The 22,445-nt window shown below is 40.8% G+C and overlaps 1 protein-coding gene across 8 annotated transcripts in view; it reads left to right on the top strand.

The window, feature by feature from the left end:
* The window catches only part of celsr1a (cadherin EGF LAG seven-pass G-type receptor 1a), a 98,538-nt gene that overhangs the window by 63,249 nt on the left and 12,844 nt on the right, over positions 1 to 22,445 (top strand). For 4 of the 8 annotated variants that reach the window (XM_044185347.1, XM_044185342.1, XM_044185348.1 and 1 more), the window contains 19 exons: positions 4,147 to 4,304; positions 6,364 to 6,527; positions 6,941 to 7,066; positions 10,107 to 10,273; positions 10,479 to 10,664; positions 10,754 to 10,870; positions 11,011 to 11,185; positions 11,302 to 11,443; positions 13,506 to 13,626; positions 14,177 to 14,360; positions 16,135 to 16,236; positions 18,181 to 18,275; positions 18,874 to 19,083; positions 19,395 to 19,578; positions 19,700 to 19,843; positions 19,965 to 20,148; positions 20,906 to 21,073; positions 21,263 to 21,389; positions 21,514 to 21,714. In XM_044185347.1, the coding sequence (XP_044041282.1) occupies positions 4,147 to 4,304; positions 6,364 to 6,527; positions 6,941 to 7,066; positions 10,107 to 10,273; positions 10,479 to 10,664; positions 10,754 to 10,870; positions 11,011 to 11,185; positions 11,302 to 11,443; positions 13,506 to 13,626; positions 14,177 to 14,360; positions 16,135 to 16,236; positions 18,181 to 18,275; positions 18,874 to 19,083; positions 19,395 to 19,578; positions 19,700 to 19,843; positions 19,965 to 20,148; positions 20,906 to 21,073; positions 21,263 to 21,389; positions 21,514 to 21,714 (2,955 nt within the window). The remainder of the gene's footprint in view (positions 1 to 4,146; positions 4,305 to 6,363; positions 6,528 to 6,940; positions 7,067 to 10,106; positions 10,274 to 10,478; positions 10,665 to 10,753; positions 10,871 to 11,010; positions 11,186 to 11,301; positions 11,444 to 13,505; positions 13,627 to 14,176; positions 14,361 to 16,134; positions 16,237 to 18,180; positions 18,276 to 18,873; positions 19,084 to 19,394; positions 19,579 to 19,699; positions 19,844 to 19,964; positions 20,149 to 20,905; positions 21,074 to 21,262; positions 21,390 to 21,513; positions 21,715 to 22,445) is intronic. The other 4 variants (XM_044185343.1, XM_044185349.1, XM_044185350.1 and 1 more) reach the window with 2 other exon arrangements.

The raw sequence follows: 22,445 nt of genomic DNA, 5'->3' as shown, positions 1-22,445 counted from the left end.
CACTGAGTGAGTGATTTTCTCTATCAGACAAATTACCTTTTGTTGCTTTGAAAAGCTTGTATACAGTTATCACACTTTCCCTCTCGTTTTCATTTACACACTAGTTTGAAAAGTAATTTCAGTCATTGTTTGACTTAAACCATCCATCCATTTTCTACCGCTTAAAGGGGTCCACATCTGGGCCTTAGGCAGGGTACACCCTGAAAAAACTAAAACCATTTTATTCTATCAACCTCATGTCTCACACACAGACATGAGGTTGGTATCCATCTTGTCGTCTCACTCTCAGGGAAAAAAGCAAAGTGTATTTCCCAAATTGTTGCACTATTCCTTTAAATGTATGCTTCATTATAGTGTTTACTGGCTCCTTGAAAGTAGTTGTTATGGGAGGCATGAAGCATTTCTTCTTCACATTTGCAACTTCATTTCAGTTTTTTTCCCCCCATAATCATATTTTTAGAGGAATTTGTTCCGTTTAAGGAGCCGTTTTAACAAACTACAGTACATAGTTACATAGCATAATGTCCAGTCACTAGTAGTTTTTAAACTTCTGTTCTCTGCTGTGAATTTGGGCACATAGAAGAGGACGATAGCTGTTATTTCCTACTCTTTTGCCCCTTTATTCTTCTTTCCTTTTCCACAGTTGAGCTTCTTTGAACATTGTGGTTGTTTGTGTTCGGGTCTTCATTGATCTCCTGCTGCTGGCTGCATGGTGCCAACCTTCAGGTTGCAGGCTTTGCTGCTTTCTGAGCAGAACCAGATCTTTTATGTGCACTGGAGCAAGTCCCTTAATCACAGGCTGCCCAAAGGGGACATCCATGCATATTTCACATCAGGGTAATGCATTAAAGGTACTCCTAATTATCAGGGACATTTGGCCACAAGTCTGAATTATTTTCTCACACACTGCTATGGCATACTTCCTCACCTCTGCGCAGCGTTTCACCACAGGCTGCTGTCGTGTCAGTTCAAGTAGTAGAATCAAGGTAGAACTAGGGCCCGTCCTACTTTTCTGATTTAAATAATGCTACTTCAGCCAACAGTGGGAGGCCCCAACAAGAGTTTACTGGTTCACGCAATGGCTGCCTGGAAAGACGGATGTCTGTGGTGATGTTAGGAGGTGAGGGTGGGAGGGTGGAACACAAGTAGGCACCTGTAGATACAGTGCAGAGGGGACGATTGGCTGGTTGCCAGTGACAGGGGTGTGGTTTCCTACCAGCATGATTGCTATACATGCTTCACATACAAGGTGATTATAGGTTACTGACACACACAGACACATGCAAAACAGCCTGTGAGAGGTTAGTGGGGCTAAATGTTACACTAAGACATTAGCAATTGTAAAGTTCCTTTTTTTTTTTCAAGCAAAACACTCCAAACATTTTCTGGTATATTCTAGTAAATTAAATATTTTGGGGTTTCTGACTTTTGGTTGGAGAAAACACCTTGGACCAGGGGAGATTGTTTTGTGGTGTTTCAAAGACTCAACAATTAAGAATTAATTAAAAATAATTGTCAGATTTATCTATGAAGATAATCATTAGTTGCAGCCCCAATTAACATAAAGTAATTTATTATTTTACTTTTGCTCATTTGTTGTTATTATACCTCTTATTAGTATGAAGTTGTGAATAACAAAATCCAATAAATTATGTAAAACGGTAAATATAATTTTTTGTGTTGATGTTTGCATTTTGGATTGCATCTAAGTTAATGTATATTAATTGTATGCATCCTAGAGATACATTTTTATGCTACAGATGCTATGTTCTAAGTTTATAGGAGAAATGATATGAGCACACCCATGATGCCTTGCTCCTCGACCACGCCTGATATGGTTCCTGCGGGCCGCGCTATCTATTGTCACACTTCTTCCCACAGCTTGTTCACACACTCTCTTTTTCTGTGCTCACCTGTGTGTGTGTGTGTGTGTGCATTAATATGTTTGTGACATGATTTTGCGCGTGAGACGGCCTATGGGTGAGTGAAAAATAAAAGGCAGTCCAAATGAGATTAGAAATGAAAGAGAAAGAAAACAGCAGTGGCGTCAGAGGTGTACTGCTGTTCAGTTGGCGTTCCTGTTCGTCTTTATGGAAAGTGTTTTTGGTGTTTTTGGTGGAATCAGTGGAAACAGGGCATGTTGAAGGGAGTGGCAACGACAAACTCCCTGTGGGTTGGAAAATATGCCCGGACCGGAGCCCACCTGAGCCAAAATAGAAGACACTGCACCCCTCTGTTGCTCATTCTCTACCCGTCTGCCAGTTTCTCTATTGTCTGCCTCTTTCAGTCTCTTATTTCTGGTCAGTCCACCTCCCTATTTTTGTCCGTTGCGCTTTCTTTTCTATTTGTCGCCCTCTTTTTTCCCCTCTTCCTTTGTTTGCAGTGTCTCTGCCCCACCAGTATCTCATTACTCTAATCCTATTTATGAAGGAGACAAGCACATGCACACACATTGTTTTTCTATCCATGCCTCTCCTTTTCTTTCTCCATCTCTTCCCTGTCTTTTGTCAACGTTTCTCTCAAAGTCATACGAAAAAAGACAAAATGTCTGAAATGAACTATTGTAAACAATTTATTCAAGAACAATCTGAATTTTTTTTTTAAAGATTCATTTTGTCACATTGAGCTGTATAAATGCACCACCATAGCGGTTTGAAAGTCTCTCATGCTATCGCTCAAACTGTCAACCTCTAAACAGCCGGAGTGCCTTATGTAAACACTACACTGTGATCAGATCTGGGATTTGTAGTCCCATTGTTGTGTGTTGTTGTAGTCATGATTTACCATTCTCCCAGGAGAGATAGCAGAGAGAGGTAACTCATCATTTTGATCTATTGTAAGCCACTCACAGAAAGAAAATGAAATGTAAACACACTCATTTCACTGTAAATATGTTGGAAAAAAGTTTCTATGTCAACTTTTTGTGTCTAAAGAATGTTGATGCCTCAAAATGGCTCACATCTTTAGCAACATCCTGTCTTGTACTTCACTTTTAAGAAAGCAATAAAAAGAGGTGTTATTTAATTGGTGGAAACATTTCTTTTTATTGAACTCCTCAAATTCCTTCTGCTTCCTGTTCCAAGGCCACTATTGTTTAGGAAATGCGCCATTGAACTTCGGTCTCAGGTTAGATATTACAAAAACTAAAGCGATTTGGTGGCCTGATTTTCTAAGCTTTCTAAGCATTTTCTCAGATCAACAATTGTCGGCCACAGGCCTTGATGGAGGAATTAGCCTACTTTGTAATGATTAGGTGTGAGCTAATGCACAATGGGCTTTTTGTCATTTTAAGCCAAGAGAGGCCTGTGTACTTCTACTCCAAGTTGGCTAAAGTCAGCTAGACATTGTTTGTGCAGCGCTGATTTGCACTGATCGAGAACCAAAGCTTTTGTCCCAGCCAAGTTTCTCACATTGAATAAAAAGAAATAAAGAAATAAATCAAGCATTAAATATTTTAACTAAATTCACTCAGTTGAGGTAATTTACCATGACAATACACTGTAAAAAGTGTCCTTGGTATTCAGGTAGGCAAAGGTAGGACACATAAATATGATTCCTTGTAGTGTAGAGCAGTGTTCTTTTTTTGTCAAACGAACCCCCACAGCCCTGTCACATTAGGTCAAGTCAATGTTACTCAAGTCTATCAATTCCAACCATTTATCCATGACTTTTAGCTAACTATTTCAACTATTCCTTCAGCTCCTTCGTCTAGCTCCATTCCTTTTAGCTATAGCAACCATTTATCCATTAGCTAACTATCTCAACAGTGTATCCATCACTTTTAGCTATATATTTTAATCATTTATCTATTGCCTTTAGCGTTTTGCTATCTATTTTAACCATTCATCCATTACTTTTAGCTAACTGTTTCTCTTTGCTTCTCTGCTTGCTTGCTTACTATTTTTCACGCAGCTGATTCAATATTTACAATTTATTGATATTGTTGTTTCCATATATACAATACAATCCAATCATTCCAAGTACCCCCCCCCCCCGGCAACTGCAGAATTACCCCCTGGGCTAAAAGTGGAATCGCTGGTGTAGAGAGTCCTTAAAATGTTTGATCCTTAGAGATTTATCAATTTTTACACTATCATTTGTACATGTTGATGAATAACTGGATGCAATCTTTATTTTATTTTGCAGCCTAACATTGGGCGCCTAGGCATCCCTCATGGACCCTCTGGAGAAAAGGTGGCTGTGGTTGCCATAGATGAATGTGACATCTCCATGGCGATTCGCTTTGGGAAGCAGATCGGCAACTACTCTTGCGCTGCCCAAGGCACCCAGACTGGACAGAAGAAGTAAGCTGGAGTCTGTCTTTCTCTTTCACTCATCTTTTTCTTTCTCTCTTTATGTCTTTACACTCATTATCTCCAATCCATCCCACGCACACTCCGCACACAAACTAGTCAGACTAATAAGTAAATATGTTGTACCTTGGGGGCTATGTCAAATTGCCTTCATTACAACAGATTACACAACTCTCATTCTACCATCCTCTCCTTCTTTTGTCTCTTAATCTCCGTGTTCATCCTCAAGGCCTTTCTGCTGTCAGACATGGCCTTAGACAACCAAAAGCTCATCTCAACGCAGGCTTAATCTGACTTACCGAGTGTTTACCATACACTGATTTATTTTTATTCTTATAGCGTCAGAGTTGTTTTGGGGGGAGTTAGCATGCTGAGACACATTTAGTATGTAGAGGGTGCGGACAGAGAGAGAGAGAGAGGGAGAGAGAGAGAGAAAGCTTCAAAGAGGAGTTAATGAGGGTACATTCCTTCAGGAACTCGTTGCACAGGTCACAGAAGCTGAGAGGCGTTTAGAGGATACTTTAATTGCATCAAGCTGGAATATTCAGATATTCAGTACACCGGTGTGTGCAAACACCTGAAGTTTTGTTGTGGAAAATGTCTTGACGCGATCCAGAGTGTGACTGAGAGACAGAGCAGGAACCAGTTGGCTTTAAGTTTCACTTTATTTTAAGCTTTCTTTAACCATAACTAGCAACACGTCAATGCGGATGGTCAAATTAGACTAAGCCAAAGGTACAAGATTAGATAGCATAGACCAACAAGATGTTTAATTGTAAGTTTGAGGAGTACTTCAATATATGGACTACAAGTTCAGTTTTCGACCAGTGCAGTTTAGAGGGAGGGTGAACCTGTAAAATGTCACTGAAACAGAAACAATCAGTTAGTTTTTAAGACCAGAACATCTTTCTTAATTGCGTTCAGTCCCCTGCAAAGCTGTATTTGAAGAGCTTTTGTTAGAATCCATTCAGGTTGACCTATCACATGTTTCTCTTACACTGTACTCTGACACTGTTTGCAAGGCTCTGCTGTTCTTGTTACAAGTCTGTACATCTTCACTCTGGAGACTCCTGACTGTCTCTGCACAAATGTCCGTAAGACATTTTTCTCATACTTGGAAATAGAGTACATTTTGGATTCACTTCTCATACACACACTTTGTCATTTGAATTCTTTTGATACATTTTCATGTTGCTAAACTATTGTTAAACTAGATATTTTATGCTTGTCTCGACAAAAACAATGAAAAGCTTTTCCTGTCGCAAAATATCTTAAGTTCATAAAGTGGTGTATATGGAATTGAAATGCTTCACCTTAAACTCAGAAACAAATATCAGATATAGTAGTCATCCATCCATCAGGTTGCGTTATTCATAATCACACAAACAAAATCCTTGATTTTGAAGCAATACAGAAGTGTTTCTGTACAACTACTGTTGCAGTTTATGGCTCTAAAACTGGGTCTAAGATGCAACAGATTCCCATTTGATTTATGCAGGGATTTCCCTCAAGACTCTTTGAATAAGCTCTACATGCTCCTGGCCAGACAGTGTTTATGCTGAATGCACACAACTTATACATTCAGTGGTTTAGTTGGGGGGTTTGTTGTGCAGCATTGCATTACATGAAATCTCTTAAAGCTCTGTGGTGTTTGATGTTGAGTGTTTCAGAGGCTAGGGATGTAAGCTGCTTCCTACGTGACCTAGCATGTGGAACCTGACTCGGTCATGGTAGCAGCTAGCCTTGTGACAGATTAAAGCTTTGGACACAATAACCTTATTTCAGAAATGTCAATCATGCTAAGGGCTGATGCCTTCACCCTCTCTGGTGTCACTGATTTGATGGTCACAGATTCAGATACAGTAGAGTCCAGAAGGTTTTATTTATTCACAGACTATGGATTTATTCATTGTAGAGCTGAATCAGTGTGTGTTTGTGTCTAAACCTGACTCTAATTTTGTGGTTTACATTAACACACAGTTATATGAAAGTAGAGTTTTTTACATTTTGGATTTTGCTCTGATCCATTCTCTGTCTGTGTCGTTTGCAGGTCACTGGACTTGACAGGACCGCTGTTGCTGGGCGGAGTTCCCAACCTACCTGAGGACTTCCCGGTCAGGAATAGAGACTTTGTGGGCTGCATGAGAAACCTCAGCATCGACAGCAAACCCATCGACATGGCCAGCTACATCGCTAACAACGGCACCGCAGCAGGTTAGACATGCTACATGGTAAACCAAAGCCGTTAAACGGAGGTAGAGACGTTGCTCATTTCTAGGACCAAAACTCTTGCTGATTGAAATAGACAGGAAAAACTATTATTATATAGTTATTTACTAACTTTGCAGGATTTTCAAGGGCCCAAAGGTCATGATGGTCCTAATTTAATGCTCAAAAAGAAAAGTATTCAAGATGAATAGTGCGACGCTTCAGTTTTGGTCCTTTTAAATAAAATGTTTTATTTAAATCTGTACCATGAGCAGTGAGCAATTCTGCATGCGGCTAAAGTTAGCACATTTAAAGCTGACGCATTTTGAATTTTTCTGTGCTTTAGCAGCCCATAAACAGATACATACATCGTAACAGTACTTACATATTAATTCTTTTTTTATGTGTTTGATGTCAAGGTTGCCCAGCAAAGAAAAACTTTTGCACGACTGACGTGTGTCAGAATGGAGGAGTGTGTGTCAGCAGGTGGAACACCTACAGCTGCGACTGCCCAACCGGTTACGGTGGCAAGAACTGTGAACAAGGTAAGAAGCGTGTGCGTGAGAGACAGATAGATTCAAAAATGTCTGTATTTAGGTATGTGTGTTTGCATTTACATGTGCTTTCATATGCAGGTGTGTGTCTGGCCGAATGTGCCTGTATCTACATGCTCCTCTGTGAGCTTCTTAGCGTACACATGCATGTGTTTACCTACTGTGTGTGTGTGTGTGTGTGTGTGTGTGTCTTGAGGACTTCCAGGAAGTAGTGTTTGTTTGGGAGATCAAATGGGATAAGGAGCACCTCCCCTGACTCAGTCTGACTCACGCAGCAGTCACAATGGAAAGTCACAGTGAAGCCTCTGCTCACTACTGTACAGACACTAAACATGGCCTCGGGTTTGGCGTTTAAGGACAAGAACAAACTGTGACTCACTTATCAAAACCCAGGCTCAAAGGATGAAACAAAAGACGCGCACACACTCACACACTGACCCCATAGCTGTCCTCTTTGTGTCACCTCAGCAGACATGTGAGGCACAGCTCATGTTAGTGCAGAGTGCAGACCTATATACAGTACTTGTAGATAGATAGGTAGGTAGATAGACAGATGGTGAGGTTATACATTTGTCAGTGTTTCCTTATTAACCAAGCAAACATAAAAGCATCACCACTTGCCAACAGTGTTGTTACACTCAATAACCCATCTCATGTTCTTGTATGGTAAGGAGAGAACTTTGATTTCCTCCTTCGGGGCGAGCTTCCAAACAACGTGTGAAAGTGTGAATACCTCTCCTTGCCCTCTCGTCTATGAGGTAGCCGCCCAGCCATGCCAGGCCCCAGTATCCAGTATCTGAACTGGGCCGGGATCACAGAATGCTGGGAAGAGGTTTTGGCTGCTCTGTTGCTTGTTGGCACATTTGGTTTGAGGCTTCACACACCTAGCTGCCACATGAGAAACAAGAGATTTGTCATTGTGTATTTTTACGCTGCTAAAATCAAATAGACCATTTTTTAAAGGCAAGGAATGAGTTCTGTCACGCTAACTTAAAGCAGATTACAGTCAGGCCTAATATAAGCATGCAGTATACTGGAAAACACTTCTACATGCTCATGGGTGGCGTTAGCTTGTTATGACAAGTAGATGTCAAGTTTTAATCTCTGGTGTCCAACAAGCGGTTGCAGTAATTAAGTATGTGCTTCGAGCCAACATACCTGGTTAATAAGTTGATATATTTGAGGAGTGTTCACAAAAGAAAGTGAGAAAGTTGTTCAGGTGAGACAAAGTGAGACTCAGTTTGGATTCCAGTTGGACTTGGCTGCAGACTTGTTAATGTCTGGTTAGGCTAAAGTCCTCAGACCTGGTCAAAGCTCTACTGTAGGCCTACCTGCTCTCCCATCCGCAAATTGTAGCTTTTACAGAGCTGTGTGAACCTCACTCTGATCCAGCTGAATTTAAGGACTGAGATTAGCACCAGATTTGTGCTCAAATCTCTTAAAATGAATGTTAACAAAGGATGTGAGGTTTAGAGTGGCTAAATAAGGAATTGGCAAACTCAAAAAAAAAAAAGAAGTTGAATGGAGATGGCCTACTGTGATTTAGTGGCCGTTGCATCGCCCGTGTTTTGTGTGCTTGGTGTTTTAGCTCTGCTGCTAGCAACATGGCTCTAAGGGTGACATTGGTGGTTCACAGTAAAATATCTTGACAACTCTTGGACGTATTGCTGTGAAATTTGCTACATATTCAATGTCGCTAAGGGATACATTCTGTTGACTTGGTGATGCCCTGACTTTTCGTCTATCACCATCATCAGTTCAAAATTTCAATTAGCCCTGCAAAAATAGTTATATTTGTCTCACAGAGCTACTAGCAAGGCTGTAGACGCTTTCTGTCTTGTTCTTTAGAGCTGAGTCTCGATAAAGTTAATGAGAACTGAGGAGGGTGTTTTTAACTTTATGGAGGACTAAGCCATGGCAAAGTAGTCAGACTAAAACCACTGTAGCTACCTGTTACCATGAACAAATATGTGCTTTGTCTCATAATTACAGCTTGTGTATGTGTATGAATGCTTCAGTTGAAATATATGCCCTGGGGACCTGAGTATATACAGAGTTTATGTGTGTATTAACACTTCCTGTATGTTGTGCTGAAAGATGGACCCTTGCTGTGTGTTTACGTTGAGGAGTGGGTGTGTGTCGGTGTGTGTGTTTCTTGATCTCTCTCTCAACATGTACAGGACCTTACACGGTATGTCTCTAGGATTTTCAGTGGATTTTCAGAATGTCTCTAGACATTGAATGTTTGTCTAAGAATTACTGTGCAGTAATCCTAAAACATAAAGTAGCAATTATATCACATGAAATGAAAAAAACAAAACTGATCATAACCATAAACCCCACTATCAAACTGGGACTGCAGAATATCACATTTCAGCACAGTGACCAAACAGTTAATTCTGAAGCCACTCAATACAAATTTCTATTGCTTTTATTTGAAAGCGATATACATTCAAATGTAATGCTTTAGTATAATTCCAGTAAATAAATGTAAAAAAATGGTAGAGGCAACTGGTAGCCTCTATCTCATAAGTGTGGTATTGTTACTGCTTGTGTTCCTCAAAAGAAAGACCACTTTTCCTATAAATCCCCTTGCTTCATGTCACAAAGACACGGATGCTACTTGTTGTCTCTCCTCATTATTTTACTTTCACTTTTCACTTAAGAGGGTAATTATGCTTGACACAATTGCTCAATTGGCTGTTCACTCTGAAACCTTTAGCTTCATATGCCGCAGAAGAACAGCTCATTTTCCTGTTTTTGTGCCGTAAAGCAATCCAGCAGATCTCTGTGAAGTCTGACCTGTTACTTTTCAGCAGTGGTCTGATATGTTTATTGAAATGACACTAATGTTTCGATATATATATATGGCTCAGATTTACCCTTCAAAAGCTACACATAGCACCTCTAAACATATTAATTAATTATTATTATTATTATTATTATTAATTATTAATTTAATACCCAACACTTGTCATGTTTTGCCCACAACCTGTTTCGTACTCTGCCCTGCTGTCTTGTCCCTGTCTAGTGATGCCGTCTCCTCAGTTCTTTGACGGCCAGGCTCTGGTCTCCTGGAGCGAGCCAGACATTACCGTCGCTGTTCCCTGGTACGTGGGCCTCATGTTCCGCACCAGGCAGCCTGCTGGCACCCTGATGCAGGCCAATGCCGGACCCTCCTCCACCATCAACCTCATGGTGAGATATAGTATAAAGTACATTGTCAACAAATTGTTGTCGACAAAAATGTCATCAGCAGCAGCATATAGTGCAAACTGTTTTACTGAGTACAGTAGTCAGCAGATTCAGATAATTGCCAGGCATTTTGAATTTTGACTTTGAATTTTACTTTTTTGCAGCTGACATAAAAAAAAAAATTTTGTCCATCTTTCCCACCATCCAGGTGAGTGAGCAACAGGTACGTATGGAGGTGCTGCTGAGACAGCAGCTGGTGGCGTCTCTGGGCTTCCCCCAAGTTCGGGTCAATGACGGGGAGTGGCACCACCTGCTGGTAGAGCTGAGGAGCGTTAAAGACGACAAGGACATCAAATACATGGCGGCTGTGTCCCTGGACTACGGCATGTATCAGGTACAGGCAAATTGCATCACAAACAGACAAGGAGGTACGCACAAGTTTTCAAGAATTTTTTTTCTCATTTTCAAGTGTGTGTTTTTAAGCAGAAGTCAGTGGAGATCGGTACTGACCTCCCAGGACTGAAGCTGCAGACTCTTCATGTAGGAGGTTTACCTGGAGTTGGCAACCATGTCAGCAAGGGATTTGTTGGCTGCATACAGGTAAGTGTATGTGTTCAAATTTTTTCACATTTTGGAAAGGAACTTAACAGAAGTTTCCTCTTTATTCTTCGACGACTTTTTCTCCTTCTTTCTTGTTCTTCTCCGTTTCTTCTTCATCATCAATGTTTGCTCTCCATCAGGGTGTGCGCATGGGTGAGACGTCCACCAACGTGGCCAATGTGAACATGGCTCAGGGCCTAAAGATCCGCGTGGAAGACGGCTGCGACCTGGCTGACCCCTGCGACTCCAACATCTGCCCTGAGAACAGCCACTGCAGTGATGACTGGAGCACACACACCTGTGTCTGTGACCCAGGTAATAATACGCTTGCACAAACACATGCACGCAAATGACCCGTTTAAACTCTCTCTATATATATCGCTCAGTAAGGTCTGAGTGTCACTCCTTGCTCTTTTCTCTGTGTCCTGCAGGTTATTTTGGGAAGGAGTGTGTGGATGCCTGCCAGCTCAACCCTTGTGAGCACGTTTCCACCTGCGTTCGCAAACCAAGTTCCTCCCACGGCTACACCTGTGAATGTGGACAGAACAACTACGGCCAGTACTGTGAAAACAAGTAAGGTCCCTCCCTCTTTGTGTGTGCGTGTGTGTGTGTGTGTTTGAGTGTTTAGAGGAAGAGCAGGGAGAGGTTTTTTGTAGTACTCACTATCGATATTAAAAAACTTTATCCCCCGAGGTAAGTTCACTTGTGCATGTTCTTTTATCTTAGATGTTTGATTTTCTTAAAAATAAAATAACCATAAGTTTTTTTCAGTTAATATCTCAAAAACATTCAGCACTGTTCAGTCTGTAGAACTATCTGTAAAATCTGTTTTTTGAGAAAGCACTTTTACTGTACAGTTCTTAGGAAAAGCACCCATTTTTGTTTGATGCTGTCAATCATCTTGTAAGTAAAGGAGTGTCTTAAAGTGTCAGAGACTTCATATTGAAAATGCCTGTTTGTTCCACTCTCCGCCAGTTGCAGAAACTCTGATTACACTTCAGCGTGCCATAAAGCAGCAGAGATTCTGCAAACGCTGACCCAGTCGCACGCAGTGTAATACTCAGTTTAGAAGCGCAGTCTTCTCGCCATGATGTTCTTTGTAGTAAAGATAAAGAGTTAGTGAAGTTAAACGTTGCACGTTTGGATCTTTACTTTTAGAGACGCTTTGCATGCCTACAGTAATGCTCCCTCCGAGACATGCAGAAAGTCCTTTGTATCCAGATGTTAAAAATGAAGCGGACTAAAAATGGACTTTGCTTCCCACAGAGACAAAGCACACTAATCTTCTTTAGTTATGTTAGGCTCTTGCTCTTTTTGTAATGTTGCCAGCGTCCTGAGTCTTTCAGAGCAGCTTTATTAGTCAGTAATCTGATCTGGATAGTGTGTGTGTGCCTGTGTGTGTGAGGGAGAGACAGAGGAAAGATCACACATCAAAAAGAAATAATCAAACTATTAGGTGAAAGTCCATATATACACGCAGAAAGTGGTGTGTTGGTTTGCACTGTCAGCATTGTCTAAGCTCTCACGTGAATTAGCCAGCCCTGATTGAGAACCAGTCATTTCCCCCTGAACCCTGACCCTTATGACAGGCATCACTTCCTGTCTTAAGCGGGATGTGGGATTCCCCCTCCACGCCTGACTGATCCTCCATAGGTGCTTAGACCCTACTGCCCTCATACTGCTGCTCGTCCCCTATCAGATCACATCACTCAGTCAGAGATCGCATCTCTTGAGAGAGAAAGAGAGTCTGTATTTGTTTGTATGAATGAATCACACCTGAGTCACTGACTCAAAAGTGTAAAGGAAGTTTATTCTAGATTCAGGGCGACACAGAGCGTTTAGTTGGAGATAAACTTAACAGATAGTCGACTATCAGATTTTGAGTATTTTGTTCAAGCTGATGCCAAGTCAGTAACATGTCGAAACCTGATCAACCATCACTTTGCTTGTCTGACACTATAATAGGTGCACTGGTTCTTTTTTTCCCCCAAACAGTTTTGTCCACTTATTCGCCTTACAGTAAAATTTATTCATAGAAATTAAACACCACCATTATGTTATTATAATGTAATTTCACTACGAGTTTCAAGATAGCAGAGTCATTGCTAGTTGTTAAATCATTTCTGTGATTTAGTCATTTGAAGAAAAATTAATTTTTGAGGTCGCATGCAAGGGTTTTTTAGGGTGGATTTTGTGTCTAAAATCGGTTGCTTACTTATTTTTGGTCATTTGGAAATTGCAGGTTAGATTGTTTTTCACTTGTATGGTGAAAAAGTACATTGTACGTTTTTTCGCTGACTGTGTCTGTCTGCCATTTGGTGCAGAGCAGGTAGTGTACGGTGGGTTTTTAAAGTTTTTTCAGTGAAAACAGCTGCCTGCTGTGGCTGAAAATACACTATGAGAGCGGTGAGAGGGAACCAAAACAGTAAAGCTGTGGGCCGGACAGCTAAACAACGAGCTGAAACTCACTATAAAGCTCCTTTAAGCTGAGCGGAGCTTTCAGGTGATAATTCTCTGTAGGTTCATCACAAGGAGCGACCCCTTTCACATTGTCATATTGTCATTTGATACATTGTTATTATAAAAAGATCAATTATAGCCGCTTTAATTAATACGTCATTGTCTTTGATGACAGAGTGGAGAAGCCGTGTCCTCAAGGTTGGTGGGGCAATCCCATGTGTGGACCCTGTAACTGTGATACTAACAGGGGATTTCATAAAGATTGCAACAAGACCACTGGAGAGTGTCGCTGCAAGGTAAAAACATACATAACTTGACATTTCCCAGATAGAAAGGGCATACAAGAGTGTTTCCTTTTATGATTAACCAGATCCTTTTTGTTTACAGCAAAGGTTGCTCAGGACAGGAGAAAAATTAGGCTAAAGTTAAAGCACTCCTGTTTTCTGTGCAATATTTAAAGCGAGACAATGTAACTTTTGAAAGAAGAAATAACACAATAATAAATGAAAAGTTGAATTCATAATATATAAAACAAACCATGACTCAATACACTCAGGGGTGATACAACCTTACCTGGTCTGGTATGATTAGTAGCTTATGGTGGCTAATGTTAGCAAACTTTAGATACATACTGCTCTCTACTTCTGTTACACTATGTTTTAGCATTTAGTGTCATCCTGTAGTTGTTGCTCGTGGCCACTGTTCAGTAAAAACTACTTAGACTTGATTTAAAGATGGCCTTAAAGATGCACTAATAGCACCCCTAAATATCTAAATTTCCTCCTTGCTCACTTTTGATGATCTAAATATAATATCAGTCATCTATGTCTTCTCCTCTTCCTGCAGGAAAACCACTATCAGCCAGAAGGTGACGACACTTGCTACCCCTGCGAGTGTTTCTCTATTGGCTCTGAGTCTCGAACCTGCGACCCCATCACCGGGCAGTGCCCCTGTAAAGGAGGAGTCATTGGTCGTCAGTGTAACCGCTGTGATAACCCCTTCGCTGAAGTCACTCCCACTGGATGCGAGGGTATGTGAATTCATTTATTTTGTAATTACATGTACTTAAATTATGATCTTTTCTCATTTCCTTTTTTTCCTTCTAGTGACAAACTGTAATTTCAAGGTAAAAATATAGTAAGATGAATGTTAAACCTGAACAGGAAATAAAGTGACTAAAATCTTAAACCACAGCTCTGAAGGTTGCAAAAAATTTAGTAAAAAATGAACATACATTTTATGCAAACGTACCAATATCAGTAACAAATTAGCCATGCAAAAGAGCTAATTAAATAGACTAACTCGTATAATAATAGGGATTAACTTCATCAAATACTAACATGAAAGTAAAACATAACAAGTCCGATAGCTATTGCAAAATACTGTCAAAGCACATGGATAATATGCTGCTTGTGAAACCATGAATTCAGATAAATTTGTCTAAATGAAAAAATTGTGTGTTCATGACAAGGACAGTAATGAAAAAATGATTCCAGAAACCGGGTGTTTTGTTCCTTTAAATGTTTGGGTTCACAAAGTGAGACCGGATGAATCGATGAAGTGTCAAAAGGAGACAAATAGTGTCGCTCACATCTGCTGGTGCTGCAGTTGAGCTAACTTCACGTCTTTGTTGCCAACCAGTCAAGCAGAAGAGGCAAGTCTGGCTAGTGGGCTAACTTGGCAGTGGGACTGCACACACACAATACAGTAAAGATGAATAGAAGACAAAGTCCCCTAACAGAAAATGAATGTCAATGTGCTGACTGTTTGAATCAATATGACGCTCTTGAAAGTCTCAGAACGTGTTTGGACTTTTAATGGACAAAAATCCCTAAGGTCTTTGTGACAATATGGTTCTTTTTGTAAAAAAAAATAAAAAAAGATGCCTCAAATCTTGCTTTCATTTCATTTTTGATCAAGTGGATTTAAGACATTTTTCAGATCTAAAGGGTTGAATAAATTCTGATGCAGGGAAGGACTGAGGGAGGGAGTGAAGATAGAAGCATGAAACAAGCGAGAGGTTTCTTTGGTCATGTCCCATGGGTCACTGAGATGTGACCATCCATGGCAGGCCTCATACCGATCTGTCAGCTCTGCACCAAACACAGCCGAGCCGACAGCGAGACATACAACAAAGCTGCGGTTAATGTCACCACGGCCTTTAATAATGACAATGTTTTGTGTTTAGCTAAAGTATGATCAAAAAAGTGAAAATAGTAGGTACATGAAGACTAGAACGTGTAGATAATGAGCTTATTTTATCAAAAGTAATTTATTTAGTTTATTCAGGTTATGAAGTTATATGTCATAGCAGCGAAGTAGCACTTAAGAGTTAATGAAACACTGAAGGATTACAGGCCTGCAGGTCCCAGCTTGGTTTGTCCTGGAGATTTATTAACCCAGATATGCTGAAATAATTTATGTATCACAGTTTTTGTAATGGCTCTGCAGGTTGAATTTGGTTGAATGTCACTGTGTTGGTCTATCTGGCTGGTTCATAAGGTGGAGTGGATTGGCTAGGCGGCATCCTGAGGTGGAACCAAAGCAGGATTTTACCTTTTAAGGGGACATTTTGTGATAAAAGTTCAGGTGGTCCAGCTTCAGTTTATGATGCACTTCTTGTAGGGCCAGTTTAAGTATCACGTGATGCTCTCAAACCAATTTTTAGCTTCCAACACCTGCCTGATGTATCAGTGTGATGGTAGCTGAATGTGTCGAGAATGGTGTGTCTTTACTATTGGCCCAGAATTAATGTCAGCCTCATGTTTAAACCTTCTATTTTTTGTTTGTCCTTTCCTCCACAGTGGTGTACGAGGGCTGTCCCAAGGCGTTTGATGCAGGCATCTGGTGGCCCAAGACCAAATTTGGACGCCCAGCCGCCATGAACTGTCCCAAAGGATCCATCGGTGAGTACTTTATGATCCCTCTGATGACAAGAGCAACATATGGAGTAATTATTTAGCTCTGGATGTAGTCAAAACAGTGTTGTCCACTTCAAATGAATGGAGATCAGAAGATTTGGTAAAGTTTATATCCAGGTCAATTGAGGTAAAGTTATCATTCCATTTCAGGGAAATGTATGTGTTACAGGAACAGTTTGGTATTTTGTTACCTTTAGACTGAGCCAAGCTAGCTCTTTCCACTTTTTCCAGTCTTTATGCTAAGCAAAACTAACCGGCAGTGTAATGGTCATATATTACAATGTTATCGATCTTCTCTTCTAACCTCCGCCGTTTTTTCCAAAATGTTAAACTATTGGTTTAAAGCAAGCCTACAGTACAACTTTTTCTGAACAGCAGCCCGGTAGCCACCAGTGACAATTACAGGATAATGCAATATGCTAAATCATTGTATATACCAACACAAGTAGAAAACAGCCATAAAGTAAGCTAACTGACTCAATAATGTTAATAACAAAACAATATCTACCTTAAGTTAGCTAACATTAGCTACCAAAAGCTATTGGCCATACCAGACCACGCAACGCTTGGTTAAATGCTGAAACATAGTGTAACAGAAGCAAAAGAGGAGAAGAGTCATAAATGACTTTCAAAATGGCTCAGAACAATATCTAGCCAAAGTTAGCTAACATTAGCTACCAAAAGCTATTGGTCACACCAAACTAAGTAATGCTGTAGCGGTATTTCATTAAACAGGGATGCATTTTATTGCTTAAAATTCAACTTTAAATTTCCAAACCTAAGACTGTGTTATTATTATTATTTCATTTCTCAAAAGTAACATAGTCTTGCTTTAAAAAAGAAAAAGTGGAGGTCTCTGTACCAAAATATTCAGTTATTGAGTAACAGCAGTTGGATTAAGCTGCATGGGTGGTTGTGTATTTATGAGTTAATGTATTTTAAGGCATATAAGCGTGTTCTCTCTCTGTGAAGCTTAACAACACAGTAATAAGGCTCTCTGATTGGTCCGTTAATCCGACAGAGCTTTCTCATCGGCCAATCATGTACAAGTCTGTCTGTAGAGACTCTTGGAAAAACACTGGGTACATTAAGAGCTGACAGTAATACCCCTCCTCCTCCAGCTGTGTGTGAGTCTTTGTGTGTGTGTGTGTGTGTGAGGGAGAAAGACAGTCGAGGTGAACTCAAGATTCAAGTTCACTGACCTGTTCCCAGTAAGGCACTGTCACTTTCCTGGTTACCCCCTTAGTTACTGCCGTCACCATGGTGACCCCTTTGTTGTCTCCCCAGACTCATTGGGGGAATTTATTTGCTAACATTGCCCGTCGCCTTCTCTTAGCTCCAACTGGCAAGTCCTTCAGCCATTTCTTCCTTTGCAACAATAGCATTTGAAGAGGCTTTGCATTTGGATGAAGTCTGTTCTCAAACTGAATCACACTGGAACAAGTCAGTATGGTTTCAGATATTTAAACCACTAAAACAGGAAGTGTCTCAGGTATTTATTTAATAGCTTTACTGTCTTATTTTTGACTAATGTTCAATTCTGGCACCTTTATAGGACAATATTATCTGTAAATAAAAATATACATTGAATTACTTTTTTAAACATGAAAAATGTAGTTGGCAGTACCTTTTTTTAGCCCTGAGTAGTGTCTGAAGATATTGCCTTCTGGCTGCATACAGCCCCAACAACCTGTACCAATAAGGGAGAGCAGCTTTGTATGTAGCCTTAGAGGAAAAAGAAAAAAAAAAATCTGTTCTAAACAGTTCACAAAGGTGTATTCTTATGTTGTTTTAATGTGTCTTAATATCATTTTGTGAACATATTGTGCTCACATGACTACATGTTTAACTTGGCTGCCCCCTGTTTGTCTGCGAAACACTTGCCACAAACTTAATTAAAATGTCCTTTCTGTTTTTGTATTTCTCAAGGTACTGCCATCCGCCACTGTAGCGATGAGAAGGGCTGGCTGTCGCCAGAGCTCTTCAACTGCACCACTGTCACCTTCTCCCATCTGATGAAACTGGTGAGTACTAGACAAAATAAAACATTAATACTGTCACTTTCACCAAAAATCACTTAATCAGTTATGACAATTTTCAAGGTTTAACTTTTAAAGGAGTAAATGTGTGAGTTGAGATATTCCTACAACACTTTGGTGTATGAAACCCTTTCCAAACCAAATTGAATAAACTGAAAAATGTTTTATCCCTAAACTAAAAAAGTTGACATTTAGAAAGGCAGACATTTATTTTTTAAATTCCTAACAGTAACATTTTTAATATGAAGTTTTCATCAGACTGTTGTTGCCTCTGTAATGGGAGTACACTACATTAGTCTTCTTAATAATGATCATAATGATTACTGGTAGTTATTTAAAAAACTATGCATTGTAAGGGAGCTGATGTGTTATTTCACAGGATGAAGTCTTGAGATTTACACAAAGTATTGCACCTATTGTGTTTAAACTTGAACCTAGTACTCGAGGCGTGAGCTTCTCAAAGTCTCACTAATCCTGGGATTGACCAATTTCTATTACGTTTCATCGCACCCACTCAGCTTCCCTTTGCCTTGACCTGCTCATTCTTGTTCTCTTTCCATCCCTCAACCCTCCATTCTTCCAGAATGAGGACCTGCGTCGCAACAGTTCAAGGATGGACAGTGAACGCTCCAAGACCATTGTGCGTTTGCTTCACAGCGCCACCAATAACACCCAGCATTACTACGGCAACGATGTGAAGACGGCCGCCCAGCTGCTGAATCACGTGCTGCAGTACGAGAGCCAGCAGGCAGGATTCGACCTCACTGCCATGAGGGATGCAGAGTTCAATGAGGTAGAAAAGAAAACAGGATGTACAGATGATTTTTTACTCTCCAGGATGGATTTCAACTTGTCCTAAAGCTTTAATTTTGTGAAACCCAGTCTGTAGCACTGGGAGCACTGGTGGCACACTGCCCTCCACTGGCTGAGTCTCACTGGGACAGCAACTCGATCCATTACTATAGTAATCTTATACCTCCGCCATTGCTTTATTACTAGTCGCTTTGATATTTATGTGGTAAATTTACTTTCAGTACTCTACAGTTATATGCCATAAAATGCTTCATTCGTGTCATTTAAAATAAAAATTTGGATGTTTTCCAGAACTTGGTGCGGGCAGGTAGCGCCTTACTGGATCCTGACACCAAGGAACACTGGGAGCAGATCCAGAGGACTGAAGGGGGCACCGCCCATCTGCTCCGCAACTTCGAGGACTACGCCAACACCCTAGCACAGAACGTCAGGAAAACCTACCTGAAACCCTTCACCATCGTCACTGACAACATGAGTGAGTGGAAGAGCTGTAATCGCACTGTGTGTAACTGGGACACATAATCACACCTGGCATGTCCTCATCCTTTGCCTCTGTCTCCTCTTCCTCCCGCCACTTCTGTTGGGCTGTTATCTAGTTCTAACCGTGGACTACCTGGATGTGTCGGACCCGGAGAGGGCGACGTTGCCTCGGTTCCAGGACATCCAGGAGGTCTACCCCAAAGAGCTCGGGTCCTCTGTCCACTTTCCACAGTTCAACCACCGCACCCAGGGCCACAGAGGTAGGAATGCTGGCGGAATCAGACCATAATGGCTCTGTTTCTTTAATGATGAGTTTAAAATGTGTAAAAATGCACAACTCCAGTCTTAGTCTGTCACTTTTATCTATCGTTTTTATCACAGCAGAGCCCACTCCTGCCCCTCCAACTCAGACTGATCCCCCACAGGAGGAGGAGCACACAGTGTCCGATAGAAGACGGCGCCATCTTGAGCCAGCTACCCCTCTGCCGGTTGCCGTGGTGATAGTGTACAAATCACTGGGGAAGCTCCTCCCGGAAAGATACGACCCTGACCGCAGGAGTCTGAGGTAGATAGTTAAAGTTTAGGCCTACTAATGACTTCATCGTCATTACCTTCAAATGCCACTGCTATTTGTGACATATCAAATTTTTTGGCGTGTTTTTGTCAGACACAGAACACAAGGGAGTGCAGACCAACTATCTCACGCACTTTGCTGGGATTAAATTATGAGGTGTAATCCCGTCAAACAGTTGCAAACAAGGCCTAAAAGAATGGAGAATTATATTTAACAGAGGGAAAAGAGAGAGCCCACACCCTATCTGAACTCTAAAAACTCTCTACTGTACTTAGTGGTGTGTATAAAATTCATCATATTCTGTAAACTTTTGAAGTAACCCTACGTCACATGAAAATATTTCATCTTTAATGTTAATACATGCCATAATATTTACTGTAGGTGTGTTTGAAGGAACCACCTTATCAGTGCCTGCATAAGTTAAGTTATTCCGAAAAACTGAACATGGAGTCAGGGAGTGTTATGTATTCTTGATGTGTGTGGAAAGAGAGAAAGTTACTAAAAATATGTTTCCAAGAAAAGAATAAGAAGTTAACAAAAGGATAAGAGAGAATATGACCAAATGTAAACAAGCTTTGGTTCTGTTATGGTATGGTCTACTGGACGTGATGATAAAAACAAGTGTGGCTATGTGTGAATGCGTGTGCGTGTTTGATTTCAATATGATCCACTTCAATTTGATTCATAAAAAGCAAATGAAAACTTGCTGTAGGTCAGTGGTTTAAAAACTTGAAATTAATCTTTCCAGGCTCCCCAACCGTCCAGTGATCAACACAGCCATAGTGAGCACCACAGTGCACAGTGAGGGCGCGCCTCTTCCTCCCATCCTGGAGCCCCCCATCACCGTGGAGTACACCTTGCTGGAGACGGAGGAGAGAACCAAACCTGTTTGTGTCTTCTGGAACCACTCCATCGCGTGAGTTGGACTTGTGTACACACACACACACACACACACACACATACATGTCCTAGGACCTCAGAGATTTTTGCAAATAAAGCAGCATTCATAATATTTTTTTTTGTTTGCATTTTGTTGTAAATTTGTCACTTTCATCTGTTGTGTGTGTGTGTGTATGTGTGTGTGTGTGTGTGTTGGTGTGTTTAGGATCGGAGGTACAGGCGGCTGGTCCTCTAAAGGCTGTGAGGTGCTCAACAGGAACAACAGCCACATTAGCTGTCAGTGTAACCACATGACCAGCTTCGCTGTACTCATGGACATTTCCAAGAGAGAGGTATTTCCGAAAAGATTTGTCTGAGAAAGATTTCAGCTTTCTATTAAACATTCAGCAAAGCTATTTTCTGCTTTTTGCCTTGTTATTGACTTCTGATTTGATGTCTTGGCGCTGCTCTCCACAGCACGGTGATGTTCTCCCCCTGAAGATTGTCACCTACACCACGGTGTCGGCCTCCCTGTTCCTCCTCCTCCTCACCTTCATCTTGTTGTGCCTCTTGCGCCGGCTCCACTCAAACCTCCACGTCATCCACAGGAATCTGGTAGCAGCACTCTTCTTCTCTGAGCTCGTCTTCCTGCTCGGCATCAATCAGACTGACAACCCGGTGAGTGTACTTTTAGCCCACAGCAAATAGAGTGCATGTACACAGAGACACTTTGCTGTATATCTGCAACATATTCTTATTGTTTAAGGCAGTGGTTCCCAACATTTTTTGTCAGACGTACTCCACAGCCCTGTCACATGAACTCAAGTACCCCATGATTGACAACACCCATCATGTTACAAATGTGTTCATTTGAATTGATTTTGAACTAGATATTATTCAACACTATTAATTATATCAAAGTGGAAGTTGTTACGATAATGTTTTCTTACAGTTGAAGTGAAACTTTTTTCATTACTTTTAGCTAACTATTTCAGCTGTTTATATATTACTTTGAGCTAACGATTTTAACCATTTACTTAGCTATATATTTGAAATATTTTTCATTACTTTTAGTTAACTATTTCAACTCTTTATCTATAACTTTTAAGTGACCATTACTTTAAAGGAGCTGTATGCAGCATTCACTGCCACTAAATGTCGCACTAGAGCACCAGCATCTCAGACCAAAACAAGTGAGCTATACGGCCCACCAGACTCCATTGAGAAAAACAGTAATAGTTCACGTTAGATGAGAAAAGAAATGTTATATCGCTCTCCTCACAGACGTCGGTTTCACAGGGAGGGATCACATGCACTAACATGCACACATGGCCTGACCGGCCACCAAAACAAAGAACAGACAAGCTCGGGTGACAACACATAAAGAGTGGAGTGTGACGTCATTCTCT

Source organism: Siniperca chuatsi, linkage group LG23 (assembly GCF_020085105.1).
Source record: "Siniperca chuatsi isolate FFG_IHB_CAS linkage group LG23, ASM2008510v1, whole genome shotgun sequence".
Taxonomy (NCBI): domain Eukaryota; kingdom Metazoa; phylum Chordata; class Actinopteri; order Centrarchiformes; family Sinipercidae; genus Siniperca; species Siniperca chuatsi.
The sequence above is the reverse complement of the archived record's forward strand: the minus strand, read 5'-3'. Positions and strand labels throughout refer to the sequence as shown.